This window comes from Sphaeramia orbicularis, chromosome 15 (genome assembly GCF_902148855.1).
Source record: "Sphaeramia orbicularis chromosome 15, fSphaOr1.1, whole genome shotgun sequence".
Classification (NCBI taxonomy): Eukaryota; Metazoa; Chordata; class Actinopteri; order Kurtiformes; family Apogonidae; genus Sphaeramia; species Sphaeramia orbicularis.
Window position 1 is genome coordinate 30,985,068 of NC_043971.1, and position 25,809 is coordinate 31,010,876.

Consider the following 25,809-nt stretch of genomic DNA (forward strand, 5'->3'; position numbering starts at 1 on the left):
TTTGGATCGGCCATTTGGCTGTTCAACATGAATATTTGCTACCTTTTTAGTCATTGTTATCTGACCTGAGTTACAGTAACACTTTTGACCACATTAAATATGGCAGAATCATGGTAACATTAATTAAAAATCACATCTGTATATTATGAATGTAGCCAGTGAAGAACTGCGGAACAAATGTAATTGTGCCAAACCATTTAACTAACAATTAACTGAGTGAACATCTGTGGTAAGGGTGAACAGTGCATGTGGAGGAAGAAAAACTCTGCCAATTACAGAAAGTAGTTCATACCATGTTAAGGATGAGAGGGGTCGGCTGTCCTATACAGACAAAAACAAATACTGGAGTTGAAGAATCACAGGTGGCAGCCTGACATTGTATCAAACCACATATCAGACCTGCCCCATATCGGATAAACAGCTGTGATTGGTCCAGTTTTTGGAAATGAGTTTGAAGCTGTGCAAGAGTGGTTGCCTTAGCACAAAGCAGATGCGTCTGGTTCCCAGCTTTGACCTGTGTACTACATCATGTCAAACGTTTCCAACAATGTTCGCATTCAGAAACATTCATCATTGCATTCAGTGTAAAGGCCTGTTTTATTTGATCAACTGTCACTGATGTTTTTCTTATTGATTGACGTTGGCAACATATTGATCTACACATCAAGTTTGATAGATAGATAGATAGATAGATAGATAGATAGATAGATAGATAGATAGATAGATAGATAGATAGATAGATAGATAGATAGATAGATAGATAGATAGATAGATAGATAGATAGATAGATAGATAGATGGATAGATAGATAGATACTTTATTAATCCAGAGGGAAATTCAAGTTTTCAGCAGCTTTGCATACAACACAAGAAGACAAAAAAACAGACCAAAACAGGTGGGTTAGTAACCAGGTTGACATTAAGGTTAGTATATATCCTCTAAAAAACTTGCTAAAGAACTTACTCTAAAAAAAACTTCCTCTACAATACTGCAAACAAAGACTTCTGATTGTATTTACACATTTCAGCGCACAGTGATTTAAAGTGAAACAGTGATTTAAGTGATCTACAGTGGTTTGAAAGGTAGGTGTAGTCCAACTACATAAGGTGATTGGATATTTTACAGTCTCATTGCATCAGTCCTAATGTGGTCATGACTGAGACAGAGACCCCCCTGACCACTCAATGATGAGTTTTACAATCTGATGGCCAGGGGGACAAAATAGTTCCAGAGAGTTTGCAGACTATTATTATTATTATTATTGTAGTTCATTTGTCTTGGTTTTGTGGATCTCTTGACTTCACCTTCCTACCTATAATACCTGCTTGCCATGTTCTGTGTGTTCACCTCCTAGAGAGCTCAAAATGATGAGATGGACAGCATTATGAAGCACATTAAATCAACCAAAGATAAGGAGGATGCAAAGCCACTGGACAAGCCTGAACAGTGAGAACCAAACCTATGTTGTGTCCCAAATTCATAAAACAGAAGCTGTCTGAGGAAAAATTAAAGAAAAAAAATGTATGTATTTTCCCCTGCATCAGGTTTCTGTTCCAGATATCACAAATCCCCAATTTCTCAGAGCGGGTGTTCTGCATCCTGTTTCAGTCAACTTTCCATGAATGTATCACCTCAGTTCTCCGAAAAATAGAAATCCTTCAGAGAGTTTGCAAGGTAAGATACTGTCCATCTTGGATTTTGAATTCTGTGACTTCTGAGTTATTTCTTTTTTTGCCTCTTTTCACTGAATATTTACCTCTGCATGTGTGGGTGTAGAATCTCCAAACCGGTCAGTGTGTATTGCAAGTGCTGGGCTTGGTACTGGCTTTTGGCAACTTCATGAATGGAGGCAACCGGACTCGAGGGCAAGCTGACGGCTTCACATTGGACATTCTGCCAAAACTGAAGGACGTTAAGAGCAGTGTGAGTGTGTGTTAGTTGGGGTAAAACAAACACTCCTCACTGCATTGAGTAGATGTAGCACTTTCTCCTTATTCACAAGTATTCAGGAAATATCTGAAGATAGACAACTTAATGTCCCTGTATTGTAGATTATCGTTTTAAAAGTGATTATTTACACTATGATGATACAGGTAAAGTATGTAAAAGTGCACACAAACATGTCTTTGTTCTTTAATTCACATTGTATGATAAGTGTTTCAGGAGAGTCACAGTACATACAGACCTCTGCGGAACAGATTTAGAGGAGAGGCCACTCTGTTTACTGTGCTTATTCAATATCTCAACAGGCTTTGTGTGCCCATGGCACTGCCATATAAGGACACAGTGGTTTGTGTTTTTGTGGTGGTGAACTGAGTAAGGTATCCATAAAGAACATCAAACTTTCCACCAACTCTGAGTTATGACAGCCAACCCTGCACAGTTGTGTTTTGTTGCATTGCTCTTCCGATGTCATGATTTAGCCCCAACTTCTAAGACTGCTGTCTCTATTCTGGTTAGCCCTGTGTAAATTAAAACGTCCTGCTCCAAAATGATTAAATTAATAAATAAAGGGATTTTGGTTTATTTATTTGGATCTTTTTTCTTTCTTTCAGGATAACTCCCAGAGTCTTTTGTCCTACATTGTTGCTTACTATCTAAGGCACTTTGATGAGGTATGTTTTGGTTCCTGTTTATTTGAATCACTTTTCTGTTTTACTCTGATTTGCTTAGAAATCCTTCCAGAGCTCTCTTTTCATCTCCTTTCTTGCCAGAGGATACCATGGCTTATCCTTTATCAAATTATTTATTTTCCCTTTCCTCATTTACAGCAGAAACAAATCTCTCTCCTTCTCTGGCTCTCTCTTATAATTCTCTGTCTGTCTTTCACTCTTCATCTCCCATTCTTGCTCGGCTTTGGTCTGGGTTCATTCAAACCTGCAGTCTGTTCACTGGCACAGCATCCAAAGGAGCGCTAGTGTAAATAATTAGGTTCTCCAGATGAGATGAACTCAGAAGAGTGCTGCTTGCCAAAGTCAACCTGCATGACATGGCTCTTGCACTCACCATGGACAAGTAGATACACTGATGGAGAGATCGGACGGGTGCTTTTGGTGCCGCACTCGATGGCCGATATGTGTTTTAAGGGATGTGTGCACAGTTAATAATTTAGGCTCTGAAGACATTTATTGCACACTATTTCAATATTGTTTGTGTGTAGAGACACGCTCTCATTTGAGGAAAACTGACTTTGACATTAGTGTGTGTAAGTTATGTTTTGAATATGTGTTTTGTGTTTTACCAGGATGCTGGCAGGGAGACATGTGTCTACCCTCTGCCTGAGCCTCAGGACCTGTTCCAGGCCTCTCAAATGAAGTTTGACGACTTTCAAAGAGACCTTCGCAAACTGAAGAAAGACCTCAATGGTAGGCTGTCACCACATGCGTCACTAATCTCCTTACGTTTTCTGTTTTTAAAAAAAACAACGTATTTACAGCAAGTTCCTATGTATTTTTCTTCAGCCCTGGGTCACTGTATCATAACTTCTTCATATTGTTTAAGATTTGCATATTAATTCGGTCATATATCTTCCAGCTGAATGGAAAATGATTTCCTAAACTTGCCCTGCTATGGTCATGTTTGGATCATAGAGGCAGGTCAACAGAGAGATAGCATCTGTTTGTCATACAGACGAGCTAACCAGAAGCAGATGTGACTTGTCAGAAGTAGACTCCTGTTGGACCTGGTCTGCCTTTACTGTCCTTATGAAATAGAGATCAAAATATAGAGAGGGCAAGGTCAGAAAACTTCCACTACCTGTGAACACTATCAAAGGTTCATCAGCTATTCACTGAACTGGAAGAAGCTCTCCTGGAGCTCTGAATTGCCGTGCTGACCCTGGAAACCTATAAACCTTCAAAAGACTATTATGAGTCTGTTTCTGCAGAGATATAAAAAAAAAATAGTCCTGCATGTGCATATATTTTTTTATCACCTTACCTGTGGGTGCATTTAAATTAAATTACTTTCACACATGAAAAGTCTATAGAAAATCAAAATAAACTCAAATCAAGTAGAGGTCTCATTTTGATCATTAATTTGTCAGATAATGAAAATACACATTAGTGATTTATTTGATAACTACTTATGATGTCCTATTCAGTGCACACTAATTAGCAAATAAAAGAACCCTCCAAAATTGTTAAAACATTTAAGGGTATTTCTGTTAGTTTCTTTACAATTCCACAATATCATAATACTCCTCTATCCTCTAGTGAGACGTAGAGAAATGAAACAGGACTGTCACAAGTTACATGATGACAGCAGTAATGTAAGGACACCAAATTCATAAAATAAATGCATGAAGATAAATATAAAGCAAACACGAGTTATAGTTAATATATCAAAAATACTTAAGGGAATTATGCACAAGAATAAATGTTGCTGCTTGCCTATCATAACAACAAAATTGCTGTGGAAAAAATGTGGCAATTGGATTATGCTTTGACAAGGCAAACTGACAGGTTGAGGAAAAAAACAGTCTTAATGAATGAGTCAGTTGGGAAATACTTACTTTCATTACTCTCTCAAGTCAGTCAGCACTTAGAACACTTACCAAAGGCGGAGGTGCCAACAGGTGGTAAAAAATGACTGTGTATACATGTGTGTGCTTAAAATGCAGATGTGTGCATGTGAGTTTGTGTGCTTGCAATTTTGACAATTCCCCAAACCTGCTCTGCTCTCTATCATGTTTTATGTATCTGTGCTGCTAAACCAATTAGGTTTCAGATGCGCTTTGCCAAATATTGTTTTTCCTCCATTATAATATTTCTTTAAGCTGTTCATTATTTGCAATTCATAAAGATGAAGTTGCTCATAGGGGAAATGGACTTGCGTCTACTTCGACCCCAGCGGCAGTGGCACATGCTGGCCATACATAAATACATCATCACATGCTCTACCTGCAGATGTCTTACCTCGCAAAGTGGACTGAGTGCTCTAACAGACACAGGCTTCGATGACAGATCCCAGAGGGGGGTTCCGAAAGGTAGGCGGCGAAGAAATGGCCTTGGCTGGCCTGAAGGACATCAGCAAGCAGCACAGCACAGCACAGCAAACTCACTCTGTACCTTTGGAAGAGGCACCATATGTTATATGAATTACCAACTGGCCAGTCCTGGCCTTCCCATTGCCTTGAGCGTTTCATGGCCTCTCCACCTCTCAGGCCCTGAGCTGAGGTTGTGTATCCATTATGGTTGCAGATAGAGCGTGACTATAACATTCTCCTGGGATCCAAGTGCAGGCGTTCCTGTGGTTCCTCTGGGTGTCTTATTAGTCATTATGGCTCATTATGTCTTTGCCAACACTTATTCAGCAGAAATTCCGCAGTGATTTATCAAAGCAGACCCAATCATGGTGAAGTACCCCGTTGAGTTACTAATTACAACACAAATGTTGCATATTATAACCATAAAATTTTTGTCTCTTTCATTACTCTTTATTTCAGCATGCTCAGCTGAGATGGAGAAGGTATGCAAGTTATCCTCTGAGGAGAACCTCCAACCCTTTAAGAACAAGATGGATGAGTTTCTCAGCCAAGGTGAGAATATTTCAAATGAACTATAACTCGTCACCAATGAGACTTTCACCTTTCTTGTTACGCAAATGAATGGTGTTAGGAAGGTTACTTTTAGAGTGTAATCGAATCCAAATTACTAGTTACTCTGTTAAAAATGGTGTACTGTAAGTAGTAATTTGAACTACTATATAACTATTTTAACCAATCAAGAAAATGTAGCTTATCACTTTGATTACTTTGCTAACAACTATTTGAAACTGTGTACTAAGCATGAAAAGTCTGGGAACACTTCATCACCAGATTTCTATATGGATTTATTAAAATTGATATTGCAACATGAAACACATTTAAAGTAATGCAGGGACATTTCTGGATCAATCGATCTATGATTCCTTGCACTTTTTAACTTTTCACTGAAGTTTACCATTTGTTTCTATTTATTACAGTTTGACGTTTTCCTGCCTGGTTAATGCTATTTGTTTTTTTAAATAATTAGTGCACTTCTTAGCCTGTTAACCTTTTACTGAAGTCTTCTAGGAACTATTGTTTAACATTCACTTTGTCCTGGTATTTTAATTTAATTTATGGGATATTTTATTTTTATTCAAGTCCTGATCAGTAGTACTTGCCCATGTGTATTTGTTATTGTCCTCGGTGTCTGTGTTTTGTTTTGTCTTTTGTTTTGTCTTAATGTTATATAAATGCAGATGCCCTCTCCTCTGACTGCAGAAAAAAATCTACCTACGGGTATAAGTAAAGTTACCTTGACCTGCGTGACTTTACACCTTGGCTCACTTGGAACCTTAGCAAAGGTGATACTAGAAATAGTATCTGATAATACCTAGTGTTCCCGGCTTACAGGCATTGGAAACACTAGACAAAATTTGCAGAATTAAGACAAGTTAAGCTAAAACTCTGTGGAAAAGCAGCATAATTTCAAAAGAAAAATACTGAATTACTAGCAATACTTGCCTAAGCAACCTGCCTAACCTCTTCCTTCTTATAAGGAGTGCTACTGTGAATGTGAAACCTGACTTTCTTACCGACAGAATAAGGCATAGAGGTCAGCAACATAACCGTGGCACCAGACAGGTTACCACGGAACACCTTGAACTTCCCAAACCAAAACCGAATCAACTGAAAAATTCTATCATTTACATTCCCTCCAGTCTATGGAATAAGTTACCTTTATACATCAAACACACTAAAAGTTTATATTCATTAAAAAAAAAACACTCGGACAGGAACTACTCAAGGAATACATGAATGCAAATGATTGTTTTGATTCTTGCAATCCAAGCTGCTGTAAAGATACAAGTTTAAATGTTTTAAGGTTTATGTGTTGAAATGTTTAGCTTGCTGATGATAACAATGAATGGTAAACTTGTTTTATTACCTCCGCCAGGAGGTATTGTGATCACTTTGCTTTGTGTGTTTGATTGTTAGCAAGATAACTCAAAAAGTTATTGACGGATTTTCATGAAATTTTCATGAAATGTTGATACTGACACAAGGAACAAATGATTAAATTTTGGTGGTGATTGGGGGGGGACACACAGATCTGTCTTGGCAGAGGTCTGGGCTCTCCGAGTGCTTTTCTAGTTTATGTATGTATTTTCTAACTGTATTTGTATTTTAACAGACCCCAGGAAGAGTAGCAACCACTATGGTGGAAGCTAATGGGGATCCAATAAACAAGTAGAAAAGCACTCGGAGAGTGCAGACCTCCGCCAAGGCAGATCAGTACACCCCCCCAATCACCACCAAAATTTAATCATTTGTTCCTTGTGCCAGTATCAACATTTCCTGAAAATTTCATCCAAATCCGTCCATAACTTTTTGAGTCATCTTGCACACAGACAGATAGACAAACAGACAGACCAACGCCGGCAAAAACATCACCTCCTTGGCGGAGGTAATAAGCATTGGTCTGGATGGTCATTATCTTATGTGCAAGCTTTATAACTAAATGAGTTTATTCAGGCCTTTTAATCACCTACATTTGGATTCATAAATGTAATTTTATCTAAGTAACTGACAAATAGCATTTTTCTCAGTAATTATAATCTGACTTCTTTTGTAAATGTAGAATGTAATTGTGTGAAACTAGTCAGTCCTCGACAGTATTAAGGGAAGTGATTATTGTTTTAACATGTGGTTTACTCATCTCTGCAGCCACCAGACAAAAGTTTAAGACTCAGAGGCAGACCATTTATCCCTAGTGATTCAACAAGCTGTGTGTTGGTACAGTGGACCTTTGGCAGGTCTTACTCAAAAATTTCTCTGTGGTGTGAGAGTATGTGGAGCAGCTCATCAATCACAATGATATAAGTCTGCAGACATATTTTTAAATCTGTTTTGTGGTGTTTTCTGGTTGATATACACAAGGCTTCAGCCTGTGTCGTTTCCATAGGGACGTTTGTTTATTCCACAGTGTATTGAAAAACTCAAAGCTATTTTTCAGTATTCCTATCTGCTTTGATAGATTATGACTGTGCTTAGTTGCTGGAACTTTTATCTTCATCTCTACCTTACACAACAATCTTTATCTTGCTCTGCCTCAAAGGAGGATTTAGCATGGCTGAAGGTGAACCAACCTTCATAAAAAATCAACTGCTAAGATCAGCATTGGATGCCTGAGAGGCATGAATAAAATCAACTTGTCTTATCTATTTTGCTTTGTTCTTTAGCTGTTATGACATATGTTGCCAATTTTTTTTCTTCAGAAAGTTGTCCTTGTTCTTGTCTTTTACTGCTGCAGATACCTGTCGTCTTTTTTTCCCCCTGTCCCTTCAGCTGTCTCGTCCCTCCATGGCTTGTTTTTTCTTCTTGTCAGCAGCGTAATGACAGAGGAAAATCAAAGAACTCGTTTGCCTCCTTGACCTCCTCTCTCTCCTCCCCACCTCAATCACTCCTTCACTCCTATCGGGAAATCAAATAAACAAACCCTTCAAAGTGAGGTGTTTACTAAGAGCACTGTTAAAACGGTTATGATGAATGATGAACCTACTTACAAGCACACTTCCCCCTGCCACTGCATCACTAAAGATCTAGCGTTAGAGGATAGCCTTTTTTAAGAGGGTGCCATGCATCCTTATTGTAAATGTAAAGGGTGAACTTGTCCAATGTACACATTCTGTTGGAGATTAGACAAAAACATATATAGAATCACTATTACCTACTATATTAGTTTACAGTTATAATTTAAGTGGCTGATAATCAGAATACATTTATACTATTAAATACAGTTATATTATAAAAAAAATTACGTTTTTTTTTTAATCTGCAGACTTTCCTCTGACATTTTAAGGTGCTAAAGCAGTGTTTTTTAATTGTGGGGTTGCCTGGAATTCAAATGGGGTCACCTGAAATTGATAAAAAAAACAACATATTAATAAAAAATATACGGTGAGTTGAGAGAGACAATCCCAATACATAAAAGACATGACAAACTCTGAAGCTGAAACTGAAGCACTGTGGTACTGTTTATCTTTCAAATGTTCATTGTGGTTGGTTTCAGATGCTGCAGCTCTTTCATAATTCATAGTTTGAGTTATTGTTTGTTCAGTATTAATTGTCAGCCTTGTAAATATAAGCTGGACTGACTGTACATATCCTGACCGAGGAAAATAAAATTCTTACTTTGTGCAGTAATCTACACCTGGCTTTTCTGCCTCCATCCATAATAATATGCATTATATAGACTAAATGGCGTCTAAAATTAATGTTTATTTGCAACATAGTACAGCAAACTATTACGTGATCAAAAACTAATTAATTTTAGCAAAAAAAAAAAAAAAAGTCCGTTTTGGATGTCTGGGGTTGCCAGAAATTTGTGATGTCACAAGCCAAAAAAGGTTGGGAACCACTGTGCTAAAGTGTACACAGTGGAGCCCACCTGCCCACAAATGACACAGAGGATGGAGTTGACAGTGTCCAATCAAATCACATGTTTGAATGCTGATCCACTGATCCATTTCAGGATGAGGTAAAACAGATATATTTTCCTGCCATATTTTAAATGCATTTGTTTCTAAGCAACAAAATCCACTTCAGAAACCAAGTGAAAAGAAAATGTCCTGAAGTGTAAATTCACATAGTTTTAACTTCATCTTTGTTTTTATCAGGTTTCATTCAAACTTGATGAAAGGTCAAGGAAAAATTGGCTGCTTTATCCATTTTGGACTGGTTTTAGTTTAGATATAGTTATTGCTTGCATCTGTACAGCAGGGATGGATGTAGAGGGGGGCAGGGACGGGAAGAAATAATTATTTTATATATTTAGGTTGTTTTTTTACAGAGCAGAACTTTTGCTTGTAGTGAAACATTTTATAAAGTATATGGTTTTATTTTGTTTCACTACTAAAGTTATTTTTGTTTTAGGACCATATGGCTATTGTGTTTATACGTCTTAACGAGAAGTTATTGAAAAAAAATCCATTTACATATGCCACTCTTTGGCCGCCTCATCTAAAACTTTGCCCAGATTCTCTCTATATGCTATAATAATGAAAGACAGTCTAAAGTATTTCAACAGTGTTACCCGAGTAAATGTAAAAGAATATGTTACCAATTAAACTGTGTATTCTTTAAAATGTTGTGAAATATATTTATTCAGTGAACAGTCTCTGGATGGTTAAATTATATGACATTTTGTTGGTTAAATAATAGGAGGAATTCCAATTTCACTTCTGAAGGAGACCTGACAGCTACTGCTTTTTTGTTATTGCTATGGCCATCAAAACCCACAGAAAATGGAAGACGGTTTATCTGTTATGTCCACCAGATGTCATCCAGTCATGCTTTTATCCGCGCAATCTGACATCGACAACAGTGTTAGGATATTGTGGTCCACTTCAAAAGTGTAAGGCTCAGTTTGTTGATACTTGTTTTAACATAACTGGCTAAATGTTATTCTTTACGTAGCTTTGACTTTGACCTTGACTGCATTCAGTCGACTGTGACCAATCTTTCTGAAGGACCAGGCTTGTAGGCCTCTCTCCCACTGCTTTTGTATTCAAATGAGAGTATAATACATATCATATGTTCTTTCGTGGTAATGCTCACTGTCCATTTTAAAGGAAGTCTGCAGATGAAAGCATCTCTCCCATTTCCATCTCTTCCCCTCTCCGTCTTCCTCTGTGTTTGAGAGAAATATGGGAGAGCTCGCTTTGATGCAAATGACGAGGTTTTTCCTCTAAGAGCAAAATGTAAGCACCGTAACATGAACATGTGACTCAGAAGGCTCCAGACAGGATTCTTGGGGTTCCTCCACTGCGGTGGTGAAAAAGAACAACAGCCAAATGTCTTATTTTTGTTATTTCTGTAATTTCTAAAAAGCCTGGGGTTAAACTGTTTCTGGCTCCACAGTTTAAACCGCTTTTGTTTATTTTCTGACCATGAAACTAACCACAGAATAACAGTGGGAGCGGACTTGTTGGAGCTCTGCTGTTTGGTCTAGCTCGATTTTCCCCGCTGCCTTCACAAATTCTCATGCATGCAGGCCTTTGATGGAGTCTCTGTGCTTAGCAAGAGAGCAGTGGCCATGTGATAATCTGTTTCTGATGGACATAGAGATTAGTAAGACTGATTTCGTACTCTCCCTCCTACTACCACCAACTGCTACTCTGACTGCATGGGACGTCACATCAGTGGTCGTCACAGTTCAAATAAATATCAAAATGAGATATTTGCTGTATCATGAATTAAAATATTTGGGTTACTGCATATAAGATCACACATTAAACGTGTTAATCCATATCATGTTTAACCACATAGTGACCAACATAACTGGAACTGTTTAAGTAATCTTCCTATAAGTGTTTTTTTATATTTGACAAAATGTTCTCCAATCTGACTTTGTGTTTCAACTTAGTGTTTTCTTGGACAAAATTGGTGTCTTTGATGGAATTGTGGGTAAATGGAGACATTCTTGAATTCTGTCATCACTGTGAAGGTTATATGTTAGTTGTTTTGTTAGCCTCTGGGTTACTTTTGAAATGTAATAGTTTACAGATTCCTGGTTACCCTGTTAAAAACTAATAGTAATCCAACTATTTTAATTGGTTACTGTAACTTACAGCATCTGACAACTTTTCCCTTACTTTATGCATTTTTTTTTTTTTTTTTTTTTAATTAGGCAGCGAAGCCCCAGAAACAAAATTTAAACCAGGCAGTATAAAACTCACAACAGTACTCAACAATGATTACTGTCAAACCATCATTGAAGTTCTTCAACATTACTTGAATTAAGTTTGGAATGTTTTTATTTTAAAGGACAACCATAAAAACAAATCACACAAACAACAAACTGATGTCTTCTGGTTCCAGCCAGGCTTAGAACAGGGTAGTGTGCATTGATCTGAAGTGGTTCAAGGAAGAGAACCAGTCAAAACCAAGGCTCCGAATCTGAGCACATGAATGGAGCCTGTTCAGATGAAGTGACAGCTCCTTGTGACTCACCACTCCCACTGATGATTCTTCATTCAAATGTGTCCAAAAGGCTGTGGTGGACCATTGTGTCCCAAAGTAGGGATGTGCATATATAACAAGTCAGTAGATTTGTCAATTTGGTAAGAACCATTAGGATTTTTTTAAGAGTCATTTTTTAAGGTGAAGGTAGGAAGACATTTATGCTTTACTTAAATGGAACTAATGTTTATGCAGTTGTTTTTACCTGCCATGTTCAATCTGAAAATAGTGTGAAGTATTATACTTGTTATTCACCTACTCTTAGTGGTTCAGTTTTTACCTACCCCTTGGCCGAGGGGTATTGTAAATGTTATGTCATCTGTCTGTCCATAATCACATTATCTGAAGAACTCATTGCGATATCTGCTCCAAATTTATACTGTGGATGCATCTTGGCATGGAGCAGAAGCTCATTGAAAATATGTGACCTTGACCTACTTTTTCAAGGTCAAATGGCCTTGTGCATTTGTAATACCTGAGTACTTTCAAATATAAATATGTATGTAATAAGTTTTACACAAAGATAATTTAATCTAGATTATAGGGCAGTAACTTTCAACAGAATCTTATACTATGTTTGGCCGAGGGGTATTAAAAGTGTGCAGCATGTTATGTTTTAAAATTATTTGGTTTGATGGAGGGCAAATGTTAGTGGCATAACATCTAATCTAATCTATCTATTCCATTCCAGACTCACAACAAATCTAGACTTAATTCGACTTGATTATTTGACTTCAAAAAGTAATTAAAACTCCCATCCTTACACAAGGCAAATATTCCTGCACTGCAAAAAGATACAAAGTAACAGAATGAATGATATTATATCCTACTTTTGTGAAGCTTTTTTACCAAGAGCAAAATTTTAGGTTGCAGGTTACTTTGTAGTTTGAGTATCCACTTTGATTTACAAAGATTTAAGGACCAAAAGATATTAATTGTGAAGTTTTCATAAGTGTGTAATAACTTAAAAATAAGAATTTTGTGAGGGTTTTTTTCTCTCTACCGTTGCTCAGACAGTTTTTTCATTCTAGAGTTTTTGTATTTTATTGAAGTGCTTTATTGTTATTTATCTGCTGTGTTAAATTGTGTACCATAGTTTATTTCTTGATGTATAATCAAATCTTAATGTATTTTAATATTGTATTTTTTCAATCAATATGAAGCACTTTGGGCTACAATTTCTGTATGAAAGGTGCTATACAAATAAAGTTTATTATTATTATTAACATCCTCTTAAGTAGAAACATGTCCTTAAATATTACAGACTTTTAATTTTGCAACGCTACCACACGTAACAAACTTTAGCATCTTTATGTCCAACTTCCTGGCTTTAACTTCTTTAGCAACATTTCTTTAACTAACAGACTTAGATGATGTACTGTATCATGTAACTCTTGCAAAGAGCACATTTGCTCACAGTGTAACACCATTCCTTTAAATTAGATGTTAAATTTTTCTTCAAGGAAAAATCTCAGCTCTTGTATTAAGATTCTTTCAGCAGGCTCCGCTTCTATTATTTACTGATTTGTCTTCATTTATTGATGAGCTGTCAGCAGTGGGAGATGAGATTGTGAGCTAAAGAGTGATTTAATGCTGTGGAATGGTAAAGTATAGTACTGGTCCCAATGGGTTTGTCTGAGATCTTTAGATGTGGCTCTGGCTTCAATTACACATAGCAACCAGATATTCCCGGGATAAGAACAGAACAGTTTTGTGCCAGGAAAGATTCTCTGTCCCATGTACTGTCATATCTGTCTTGGAAATCCATGAAGAAGCCATAGGTCAGTTTGATCATGTGACAGTTTAGTGTGAGAGCAGTTTACAGAGTATTGACCTTGAGGTTACAGAGGAGCTGCGTGGAAGTGGATTTGTGCATTACCTTTTGACAGGTATACAGCAGCCTAGTTAAGATATAGACTAGCAAAAGCAAATACAGCTGGGTTGACTCTGGTCTATTTGAAAATGGCCTAAGAAATCAGCTCATGGATCAGATTTGATGGAGATTAGCCCGTGGCACTTGCCTGACTGTGGTTGTCACATTTCACTGCTGTGCTCTTATATCATAATTTATAACACAGTCAAAATGTTCCTGATGGCCCGCTGAGATAGGTGCTGGAAATATCTGCTAATGTGTGCCATGGTATTCCACTCTCCATTTCCCAATGCGCTTGCCTTCTTTCTCTTTTCTCCCTCACACCTCTCTCTCACACACACACACACACACACACACACACAAATGAGTGCACAAACACACAGTCATCTGTCTCCATTCGAAGTAACTCCGCACAAAGAAGCACTTGTGCTACGATCTGCAGTACTCATTTGTCAGTTGTGCAACACCGGACAATCCAACACTCAATAACCTGGTGGCACACCAGTGACCTTGAAGATGACTGTTGATTTAAGTAATGGTGACATGTGGAATCCTCTTGTATATACAAGTTGCACTGAAGGTGAAAGACATTTTTCCTAGCGCTGCAGGAAATATTTTAATCCCATATTTACTGATAAACTGTTCTTTCCTTTAATCAATCTCTGCTTTCTTTCACAGCTAAAACAGAGCTGGAAACACAAGAGAAACAGCTGGCAGACACTCAGAAGATGTAAGAACTGCATTTGTTTTTCAGACATTTTCTGATGGCTTCCCCACCTGAAAAATATATATCACTGTATGGGTCTTTTTTCACACATTTAACCAGTGGTGAATTTGAAAGGAAAGAAAACATAGTTCAATAGTGTTTGAAGCGATGTATTCTCACTGTAGTGAAGAAATAGAATCTTGCAGCTCTGTCAATATTTAGGACTGGAGGTTCCTCCAGTTACAGTGTAGGTGTAGGCCGTCATGCCAGGCCCTCAGTAGATGAGAGGCCCCCTGTGCTGTGTCTGTGTTGTTTATCTAAGTAGAGCGAGAGTAGACAGCCTTGGCTCCAGGCTTCTGTTACTGCTGGCTAGGAATGTGTTCCTATAGCACACTCCAAACAAAGAGACCCCAACCTGTCCACTGTATTGATCCACTGCAAATGGCCACCACATTTAACACTTTTACTTGTGACATCCCCTCCCCTGGCGTGTGCACCCTTTTCTGTAGTGAGAACTCTTCATCTTCTAGTTGTATATCTTTTTTCCTTTTTTATTATATACTTTTTGCATAAACATCTCAAAGCTCAACACAAACGGTGACGCGTGGTCTACAGAAATAATGACAAAGCTATATATGGGATGTACGAGAGCTTTATTTTAATCCTGAAAGGTAATCTGTTACTATAACTGTGCTGCCTTTGGTTTTTGTTCCCTATTTTCTCTGAAATGCACAGTCATTGCCACTTTGCATTTTTATGTTACAGTACGACTAAACCTTCAAAAAAAAAAGAGAGAGAGAGACATGTTATTCCAAGATTAACATTCATATTTTGCATATTTGCTCAGCGCTGCCAGGTTGCACAATAACTGGTGTAGGCTTCTTTAGTTTCATGTTGTAATAGTTTGGTTTTTCAGTGTTTTTTCTTTCTTTTCTGTCCACAGCTTCTTGGAGTTAAGTGTGTCATTCTCAGTTAAACCCAAGGCAGGAGAGAAAGAGGTTTCTCCCAACACTTTGTTTTCTGTTTGGCATGAGTTTTCCTCTGATTTCAAAGACCAGTGGAAAAAACAGAACAAGTTGATGTTAAAGGAAAGGTGAGCACATGAACAGGAGATGAAACTTGTTATTGCTGTTAGACGAATGCATGATAAAGACATTGTCCAGCCACGTAGGATTGATTCTACTGTCTCCAGATCAAATTTCGCCAGGCATCAGGTCTTTTCACTTACATGAAATGTGCTTTTGGGGTAGGTTAGAACATTTTCTGCCCTCTTCATAAATCATTACAAATATACTAATGATCCAACATTTAAATTTTTCCCCAAGCGCGAGTTCGTGAACCAGTAATAATTTACAGTACATCTCGTGTTCACTGAAGATCCTATCAGATTCATCCAAATTCATGAAGGGAAAAGAGGTTAAATGACCCAAATCTTTGTCCTCACCCCACTAATGAAAACAACACATGCAGCATCCAGTTAGCTTCCAGTGGTTTGATGAACACAAAGATACGATTGCATACGTCAACAAAAAAACTAATTGGTCCATTATGCCAAATGAATCATGATATGTATTTGTAAGACAAGCTAAATGTCACAGGCTTTGCTTGTTCAGTAGGAAGGAATAAAAACAAATTAGAAAACATTAACTCTTTGACCTTGGGCATATGCTATCACTGCAGCTCTCTATTTTCTGCTGCTTTTTGTATTAATGAGTGGAACTATCGCTGTAAAGCCTCACCTGTGTTTAATGGACATGAAACCATGCAAATCTGGCAGACATGATATCCATTTAATGTGTTGAGGCACTGAGACGCATATCTCTAAGTGTAAATGTGTCTACTCGCTGAATGCCAGCGTACTAATCATTTTGTCTTTGAGAAGCACAAATGAGTAATGACACCGCTGGCGCTCTGTGTGCAGTAGTAAACTAGAGTGAGTCATTTCAAAGTAGGAGCACTGGCCATTTGACAAACCGAGATCACCGTGTCCAAATACCACAGGCCATAGTCTGAATGGTCTTAGATGGAATTCTTTGTGCTGTGTTTTATGGTAAATTGTTGCTTTTCAGCGATGTCAGTGAATGTGTGTGGGTGAGTGCTGATCATCCAACTATGTGCATTTGTCCATATCACGGTTACTGGTGATATTTCAGGGTGAAGATGGCAGAGGAGAGCTTCAGACAAGCCAGAGAGAAAGCTTCCTACAATGTGAAACCCAAACATGCAACTGGAATTGTACGTTTATATTATTGTTGCACATTTCTCCTCTTTTCATTTTGATTTCAACCTGCTTTCTTTTTATTTTTTTTTTTAGTGCAAATAATCTCCTCACTTTAGAGAACAGTTCCATAAAACCACCTGTCTCCTGAAATATAGAGTGCCAGTGCTGCCAATGTTCTAAATAATCCAGATGTGTTCTTGTTTTCCACAGAAAGCCAAGCTGGGTCAGAAGATCTAAAGCAGAGAACGGAAAATTATCATCAACAAGCCTATTGCACTTGCACCGTTTGTACAATCTGACATGACCCATCAGTCATTTTCACAACTTTTATCCATTTCTAGTGTTTGTTTTCAATTTTCAATTGACTTAGAGTTGTTGTTAATTGTTAGTTGGTCCAAAGTGGACAGGATGTCGATATGACATTATTTGAAAGTGCAATGAAACTCAAACTCTCCCCCACCCTTTGATTGCACACTTAAATGAAATATTTATAACCACATGACACCCCAGAGTTGATATGGTTTAAAGGCCCTAAGTCATATAACCAGCAAATCTAGTAGAATTTGTAGCATCATTGAGCTTTCACAGCATTTTATACATAGAATATTTTACTTTTGGTGCAAGTCTCGGGCTGTTCGTTTACTTGGAAGACATAAACTCTTCTTCATATCTCCCTGAGGAAAAGCACAGACTTTCATAATGTTGTAATATGGCGGGTATAGATGACCTGTCAGACAGCCAGTGCCTTATTGCACAGTGGTCAGGTGAGTATGTACGGTTGAGACAGGATCTGCCATCAAATGGGGAAAAAAATGAAAACTCATTTAATGTAGCCTTTCAGTGTTTTGTTATTGAATAGTTTTATTTGTGTGTTTCAGAATATAGAAATAATTCTGTCTTTGTTCCACAATGCCTCCTCTGTAATTCATCACAGTGTTAAAATCAGAAACTGCCGTAAATACAAATGATGTGATCTGATGTACCGTAGACCTACTTTTGTTTTGGTTCAGCATCACTCTTATGCCTATGTTGTTTTATGATAATTGTATACAGTCAGTTATGCCTTTCCTACAGCTGTAAAAGTATGTGACCTCCTGGATTCTGATGAGAGCTTGTGGTGTGACGTTCATGTGCAATCCAACAGTTTTGTGACTGAATATCCCTTTCCAAGAAAAAAAAAAAGTATTTATTAATTAAAAGACATTGGATAATTTTAATACAAATTCTACTGATGCTGTTTTTTTCCGTTTTTTATTAACAGTTTTACCATAAATAGTACAGAAACTCTCAACACTGCTGTTTTATATGAAATAGATTTAATATATTTTTACATACATACTTACACACATACATAAAAGATAAGTACTGTATACAGTATATCACATTGCACCTCCATTACACATACTGTAGGTTTTCTGGCTCGTACATTGTGTCAACTGTATACAGCCAGTCGTTTGAGCAGATGGATGCCACTGGTCCATGCTTTAGTTTAGTTTGTCCCAGTATTTTCCATGACATCAAATCATTCAGTACACCTCACAACTTGTGGAAAACACTGGGGATGACGGACATGTCCGTCATAAAATTCATTTTATTCAACGTCAGGATCTCCTTCAGATAAAAACATGATATAACACCAAACTCTCTTTTTACTGCTCATTGCCATGTTGCAAATTTTTATTTAGACATGTTGTTTAGACAATGAAGACATTGCATTGTTGGCATGGATCTTCATCTTACAGGTTCGTCATGTTTTGTAGTATTAAAACAATCTTTAAAACCACCTAACAAAGAAATCTGACACCCACAAATCTAAAGAAAAACAGGTAATTGTTGAGGACTTGAAGTTCTGGAAAAAACAAATGCTGTGTGTTTTACAATAGACATTATTTAGCATCTGCTGTATAGTCTCACCCAGTGCCTTTCAATAGCATCCATTTGCCAATGTAGCAGCTAGTCTATGATGAAATCAGATAAGCTATTGCTTGACCATGCCAGTTCCACAGTTCTTTTTATTGTGGGCAGTATCATTATGTGTACAACACAGAGTAGTTCAACTTGAGGCCAGTCTTTTCTTGCTGAAGTTTGTACATTTCTGCCCATGGCAACACTCAAACACTATCTTTATAATTCAAAGAAGCCATTGTCTTCCTCACAGTTTCCCATGATTGCTCACATCCACAGACATACAACGACACTGTTTGACCCTCTGCACCTTACGGTGTCTGAAAGGGGGCTGAAGGTCTGGGCAGTCTAGTTGAACTGTAAGGTGTGTGATGCGGTGTGGCCTGCAAAAGGAACAGGACTGGAATGGCTCTTGTGCCTTGTTGTGGTTTTTTCTTCCAGATCCTGAGGCTTGGCCTCGATTTTGGCCATGGCTTGAACTGGGGCCCATATGGCGGGGGATGTAGAAGGAGTTGCACTGACCATAGCAAAAACGGTTGACCACAGTGCGGCTGCGGCAGCCCTCCTCACTGATTGTCTGACGCAGGGGTTGGGTCTTGCACCAGTCTCTGCGTAGATAGCGGCGTTCTGTCACTACTAGTGCCTCCCGACTAGAGGACAACACTTCTGGTTTCCGCTGCAGTAGCCGGTGACGTTCTGAGGACAGGTTCCCTTTGGTTTTATATGGGGATGGGATGGAACCCTGTGGACGGGACTTTCTGGTCTCTGCAGTGATGCAGAGCACACCAGCTAACAGGACAGGGAGTGTGATTCTCCACAGCATTCTGCAAAGAGAGAGACAAATAACTATGTGTTACATTTCCAACGGCAAGATTCACAAAATATAGTCTTTAAAACAAGTGATGCTAGAAAACAACCAACACTAAGTCATAAGATTGTATAAGTTATAAGACTGTATTTTATTCTGACATGATGGTCACATAATTGCAAACATTATAGAAATATTGCCAGTCATGTTTTCAATTGTGCAAGTGTGCATTCATGTAAAACCACCTTTGCTGTCTAACCTCCCAGGCATCTTTGAGGAAATGAATCCATCACTCGGGCCCCCATTTGTCAGCATCTCTGTATCATTACTTCTATTTGCTTTCCTCTCGGCTACGCAACTCTTCCAAAAATAAACAAAACCCTGCCATCAAAGGATACATTTAAACACCCATAACGAGAAGGGGAAGTTGATTTTATTGGTCCCGTCGCCGGGTAAAATAATTAGGGCTTTGCTTACTTTAGTCATGAACTATGCCGCAGATATGTAAACAGGCATTAGAGAGGCCCATCTGCATGTTATTAGGGGAAGAGTTGAGGAACTTTACAGTACCCTTTGGGAGTCCAATCTTTTTACTCTTTAGTGATATTCTATAGAGCTAAGTGAACTGGGAATGACCCATAGTGTCCATAATAGACATATTGCCTTTTGTATCATAGTCATAAGACAGTTACGTATGAGCTACAGAAATTATTTGTCAGCCATTCAAGATAGAGTATCCGTCTGAGCGTATGCTGTCAGTATTTGTGCCAGCACATTTTTGACCATCACTCAAGCATCTTTTCAGCAGATGTTGCTCTTGACAAGCATTGCATGACATCAAGTCAGAAATTCTGACAGAGAACCAAACTGCCTCAAGGCCATTGGCTGCTCCTATTCACAGACTCTTCTTTGCTGTGCAAATTTGCTTGTTCCCTTTCTTCCTTCTTGGACCTGCAACTCACTCTGACATGGAACAAATTACTTTATCATAATCCACTTTGTTTTGTACCTCTTTTTTTCTGTCCTTGACCCCAGGGTCATGGTAGCTCTGGCCAAATATGCACATGTACTTAGTCTGTATATCACTGTCCCAGCAGCACTTGTTGTGAGCTGGACAGCAGCTGTTTGTCCATCCAGAAAAGTTGTAAAGTGATGTCTAACTTGTCTGCTCCGACAAGACATTCTATGGTTGTATTTACTGGGGCACTAAAGAACAGACAAGGTCACTTTTGAAGAAGAGATTATCTACTAAATGAGGATTTCACTTGGTTAAATAAGGGATATAACTACTTTTGACACACATTCAAGTACAAATCTTGATTTAATTTTTATGAGCCCAGAGAAAACACATGAAATCCATCTTAGTTTTCTTCCTGCAGACATCAAACCTATGTAAGAAGGAAGTACTTTCAGTTTTGTGTATAATCTGCCAAGCAATCAAGACTGTTTTGCTGAAATTTAGAATTTTCCATCTCAGTATGTCCAGAAGACAAATGCATTTTAATATATTTTTTTTCACTGACTGCATCATGGGAAAAGGAATTATTTTTGGCCAAACATAACTCCAGAAATAACTTTATTAGAATGGAAAGTGTAGCTCAAGTCTGTGACTCTTCCATGGACATTTAAACAATTTTTTTCATGCACATGCACATGCAAGCAAGCCAGTGCACACGCCTACACACACCCATCATAAGGTTAGAATAACTAAACCGAAACCTCCCGCTGGGATCTTCTACCACCTACTGCATCAGAGAGTCATGACCCCACTCCATCTTCCAGTGATCTACCTTCCATGTACAACACAGTCTCATTTGTCTTTAGCTGCACTGTCTCATTCCTGCTGACTGTGTGTTTAAATGCATGAGCTCCTGGTCAGAAGAACAGGCTCTGCTTCTGTGCACAGCCTTGTTCTCTGTTTCCCTGCTTTCTGGATGGCACCCTGTGATTCTGGTGAGCTACAGCCTGTAAAGCCCTAGGGACTTTCGAGGGAAGACTTGACTGAGTGTGTACACAGGGCATGACGAATGGCCCAGCAGCTTCACTCTTTCACTACCCCCAAACTCAGCCTAAGCATGATAGTAGTGGCTCTGCAAAGCTATCCTCATCAATCTCTGCAGCAAGACAGATTGCGGTTTTGGGGTTTCAAGGGGAGCACTGAGGTGGATGGGTGGGTGGGTGTTGGGTTGGAGGTTAGTGTTTGGGGTTAGGAGATAGCAGAAGGGTCTGAGGAGATGGTTAAGCTTGGAATAGGAGGTAATGATAGTCTACAGATGACCTAGTGGGAGACAAAACCATGTGGAGTAGATGCCGCTCATCCACAGCTGTAGAACTTTCACTCAAGCTGTTTGTGTCTTTATCTCTCTTTCCTCCCATATGTCTCTCTCTGTCACTCTATCTGTCTGTCTATCTTTGACAAATGCACTAATCATCACAGAGTCCCAAAGACGGAAGGAGACTGTGGTTTTTGTGTGCTAATGCCTAGACAGAACTGAACCGGACCTTTCTGTCTGCATAACACTAATATTGTCCACAAACACAGCTTTATGTTTTACCAGAACCACAAATACTTGGGGGATATGCTTCACTGAACTGTGGCAGACCTTGGTTCCAAAATTCAGACCTCTAATGAAATTACAAGTGCCAGAAACAAATACCAGAGACTGCTGAGCTAGACACAAATGCCTTTTTTGAAAACAACTATTATCATCAGTGGGAACTTGTTATGTTTTGTTTGTCAGAATGGCATTTTAATACCATGGGGATGTTTTGTGCTAGAGTAACAATGGTTCTTTTTCTCATATCTCACCATGAAATAAAACTAATTAAATCACTACCCCCACCCCTGCCCCCCAACCTCTGTCCTTATGTCTCTTCTTCAGATATTAAGTCGCTTATTATAAAAAGAGAAACCATCATCCTTTTAAGAATTTCAGATTTGTCCAAAGATACACTTCCTCTAAACCCTGTGAAACATCTTCCCAGCATGTCTTCAAAGGCAGGTTAAAACAAACAAAACCTGATGCCTCAATTATTGGTGCGTCAGAAAGTCTCATACACAGACTGGTAAGTGCAGTTAATTACAGTAGAACTGCATTTAATTCACCGTGCAGCTCAAACCTCAATCACACACGGGTAGCCACTTACACACATGCACACTCACACATACATACACATAAACACACACCCCTACGTGACCACACACGTGCATGCATACACACACACAACCAGACAGATGCAAAAACACATACACAGGATATGAAGAGAGAGGGAGAGTTGAGAGGGAAAGAGAGGTAAATGAAATGTTTTCACTCTGAACCAATTACACAAAGAGGAACCATGTCATTATCTGCATTTGCGGATTGTATTTTCCCAAAGTATGCTCGGCTGTTGGCTCATTAACAGCTGGAGGGGTTGGGGGGTTCCTTTTGGGGTCTTTGCTGTGTAAATGTGTCTAATGCCAACATTGCCAGGAGGCTCCTTTAGGCAGTTTGGGCAGCCATTTGTCACCACAATCCATCTTGATAATGACTAGCAGCCCAGATACTGTATAATGCTTTCCAAGTTAAGTACTGGCAAGAATGTAAGTTAGCTTCATTGCCTCCGCAACACAGTGCTTGAGTTGAGGATGAAAGGCAATTAGAGATGCTTTGATAGTAAAATGTCTCTCATTTCAGATCAGGTGATAATACTAGTGCAGAGATTAACACTGCCAGTGACTAACACTTAAAGTACAATGAATTAGTAGTAGTTATTTTGAGTTGTATTTTTTGTTCAGTATATTTTAGCTCATAAATGTCCAAGCTTCAGTGTGTAATATTTAACGGCATATTGCAATTAGGTTGCCAATTCCATTTCAATAGCTCTCACCTTGCCTTCCCTATGGTGGCCGCTAGAATTTCAGCAACTGATTGTTCAAGTTACGTTAATATCAACTGCGGTTTACACTTAAACATACTAGGTGATGGTAATGTTCATTAATGTGCACCATACAATGGGAAAAAGAAGCTCTCTGTTCTAGGCTGCTGTAGAAAAATTGTGGTGCAACTTTATAGAGGCAACCTGTTCCCTCTGTAGATATAAAAGCCTCATTTCAAGTAAAGAAACAAAGCAACTGTTATTTGCATGTGACTTTACACTAATGAAGACTTAATTGTGATTATCCTATTCTATTTTTGCAATTAGATCCCTCTAAATCTTACACACTAAGCCTTTAATTTGAGCATAAAACTGTTATCAAGGTTGTTAAAAATGTAAAAAAAAAACTGACCTAATTTATTTGCTGCAAACAGTGCTTTAATAGTTGCTATCCTCTTCTGAAAGGTAACTTTCATGTGTTAAGAAAGCCTTACAACTTTCTATCAAATACCAGTTTTTCTGTCTTTAGAGGATTACAATCTAGTGTTTTCTGTTGCTTAAGAAACTGTAATGTGTCTGTGTGCTAAATCCTCTTTGACATCAGAGCGGACTGTACAAGGTGGTGCAGTCACCGGAGCTGTAAGAAGGATCAGAAGGCAAACTCCCTACCATTCACCGCACGCATACTGAAGGCACACTCACACATGTTCACACACTGACTTGGACACACATCAGCACACACATGACTACACACAAATGCTGTGCATAGATAAGGACACAGAATAAGACCCACATGAACTAAACACCCATGTCTTTACCCACGAAGCGAGAGAGAAAGAACATTATTTTGTATACAAGGCGTGAAGGTTTAGTACGAATATGTTCATCATTATGTCACATTTTCCCTTTTCATACTCACTGGAAAAACTAAATTATGTCTTAATCTCACTGAGACATGCAGTACAACACACTGTCATCACTTACTAATTCTCTTACTCACAATGCTAATTCCTTAAAATCCTCAACCTCTAATTATAGTAATTTGGTAGACACTTTTATCCAGAGCACCTTACAAGAACCTTCAAGGTGTATATTTTTTCAGTGTGTGGCCTCAGTGGGAATCAAACCCTTAAGGGTGTAAGAAATATGACATAGATGCTCAGTTGCTGCTTTTTGACTTGCATGGCTTTGTTCTTACTCACCCAGACTCAGTGAGTCACCATCGGACTTGTTCAAATGTTTGCATCAACCCAGTTATAGTCCATAAATTAAATTAATACTGAAATCATCTCCATCTTCTTACCTGTACTTACCTCTATTAAATAAAAAAAAAGCCTATGCCAGTGATTAGGAAATTTTGTTATGGCATGATTTTGTAATTTCATCCAAAAAATGTCTTAAATAATCAACAGTAATTTTGTATTAGATTGTATCAGTAAACAATTTACAACTTCCACAGAAAGTTTCTACAATGTTTAAAACTGCTTTAAGAATCCAATTTTATGACTGTTTAAAAGTGAGAGAGCTGAATAAAACAGAATCAAAGTCCTTATTCATAAATTATGGTTTATGTACCTCTCACCACAGGAAGACGATAATGTGTCGAGGATGCAGTCAGGGGAGATTGTCCACCTTCAGTGGTCCTTGCGTCCGCTTCCAGGTTTTGGTTTCCATGGCAACATAATCTGTAGTATCCTTGCGCTTGTCCTTGCTCCTTTTTTGCTCCAGCTAAATAAAAGTTTGGGGCATAATCAGTTTTCCCGTCGTATCTCTGTCTAACTTTCTCGGTCTAGTGCTCTCTCTCTCTCTTTTGTCTTTTTTGGTTTCAGGTTCTTTGAGCCTCTTGGATTTGAGTCACAGTGAAAGCATTTCTTCATGGAGTGGTGACTGTCTGTAGTCTGTCTCTGAGAGTGTTTGACTCACTGTACTGCCTGCCTTAGTTTGAATCCCTACCACCCCTTTTCCCTCCTCAAGACTGGGAGGGTTTTTCCTATTGGCCCTGGTCATTGTGTGAATCAAACCTTGCCTCACTTTTTTCATTTTTCCCTCTGCGTTTGTCTCCCTCTTCTTGATATATTTTCTTTGATATCTTTTTTATGTTGTCCACCCATCCATCAATAATCAAGCCTATCCAAGTGACATCTAATCCTTTGTCTTTGGGTTACTTTTCTTCTTTCAGTTTGACCTTTACAGTTTTTAGGAAATGAATGACATCCATGCCACCATATGCAATAAAGAACACATTTGTAAAGAAAGTGCATTGTCTTATAAAACCCTGAAATGTTCTCATTCCTTTCTTATTGGCACTGAAACCACAACACATAAAAAAATAAAATAGAGTCAGTCAAAGTCTACAATCAGATCAAATCCACAATCCATAAATCATTGTCTGTATGTATGTACCCACACATACAGCAGTGACAGGACACTTTGAAATGCCACAATTCAC

At 38.4% G+C, this 25,809-nt stretch overlaps 2 protein-coding genes across 2 annotated transcripts in view; one reads left to right on the plus strand and one right to left on the minus strand.

Moving 5' to 3' along the window:
* Window positions 1–18,012, plus strand: part of fmn2a (formin 2a) — a 44,410-nt gene extending 26,398 nt beyond the window's left edge. Inside the window, 10 exon segments of the mRNA XM_030155756.1 lie at window positions 1,355–1,446; window positions 1,545–1,674; window positions 1,777–1,923; window positions 2,556–2,615; window positions 3,245–3,365; window positions 5,447–5,539; window positions 14,541–14,592; window positions 15,512–15,661; window positions 16,722–16,803; window positions 17,000–18,012. Coding sequence (XP_030011616.1) covers window positions 1,355–1,446; window positions 1,545–1,674; window positions 1,777–1,923; window positions 2,556–2,615; window positions 3,245–3,365; window positions 5,447–5,539; window positions 14,541–14,592; window positions 15,512–15,661; window positions 16,722–16,803; window positions 17,000–17,026 — 954 coding nt within the window. The 3' untranslated portion in view covers window positions 17,027–18,012.
* Window positions 18,013–18,036: 24 nt separating this feature from the next.
* grem2a (gremlin 2, DAN family BMP antagonist a) lies at window positions 18,037–25,409 on the minus strand. Its single transcript, XM_030156072.1, has 2 exons — window positions 24,936–25,409; window positions 18,037–19,518 (listed from the first exon to the last, which is right to left on the minus strand). The coding sequence occupies exon 2, from the start codon at window positions 19,515–19,517 to the stop codon at window positions 18,942–18,944; it is 576 nt and encodes a 191-aa protein (XP_030011932.1). The 5' UTR covers window position 19,518; window positions 24,936–25,409; the 3' UTR covers window positions 18,037–18,941.
* Window positions 25,410–25,809: the final 400 nt, after the last annotated feature.

Bases quoted from the DNA above. Each gene is read 5' to 3' on its own strand.
- grem2a (XM_030156072.1), bottom strand. From the start codon at position 19,517: ATGCTGTGGAGAATCACACTCCCTGTCCTGTTAGCTGGTGTGCTCTGC.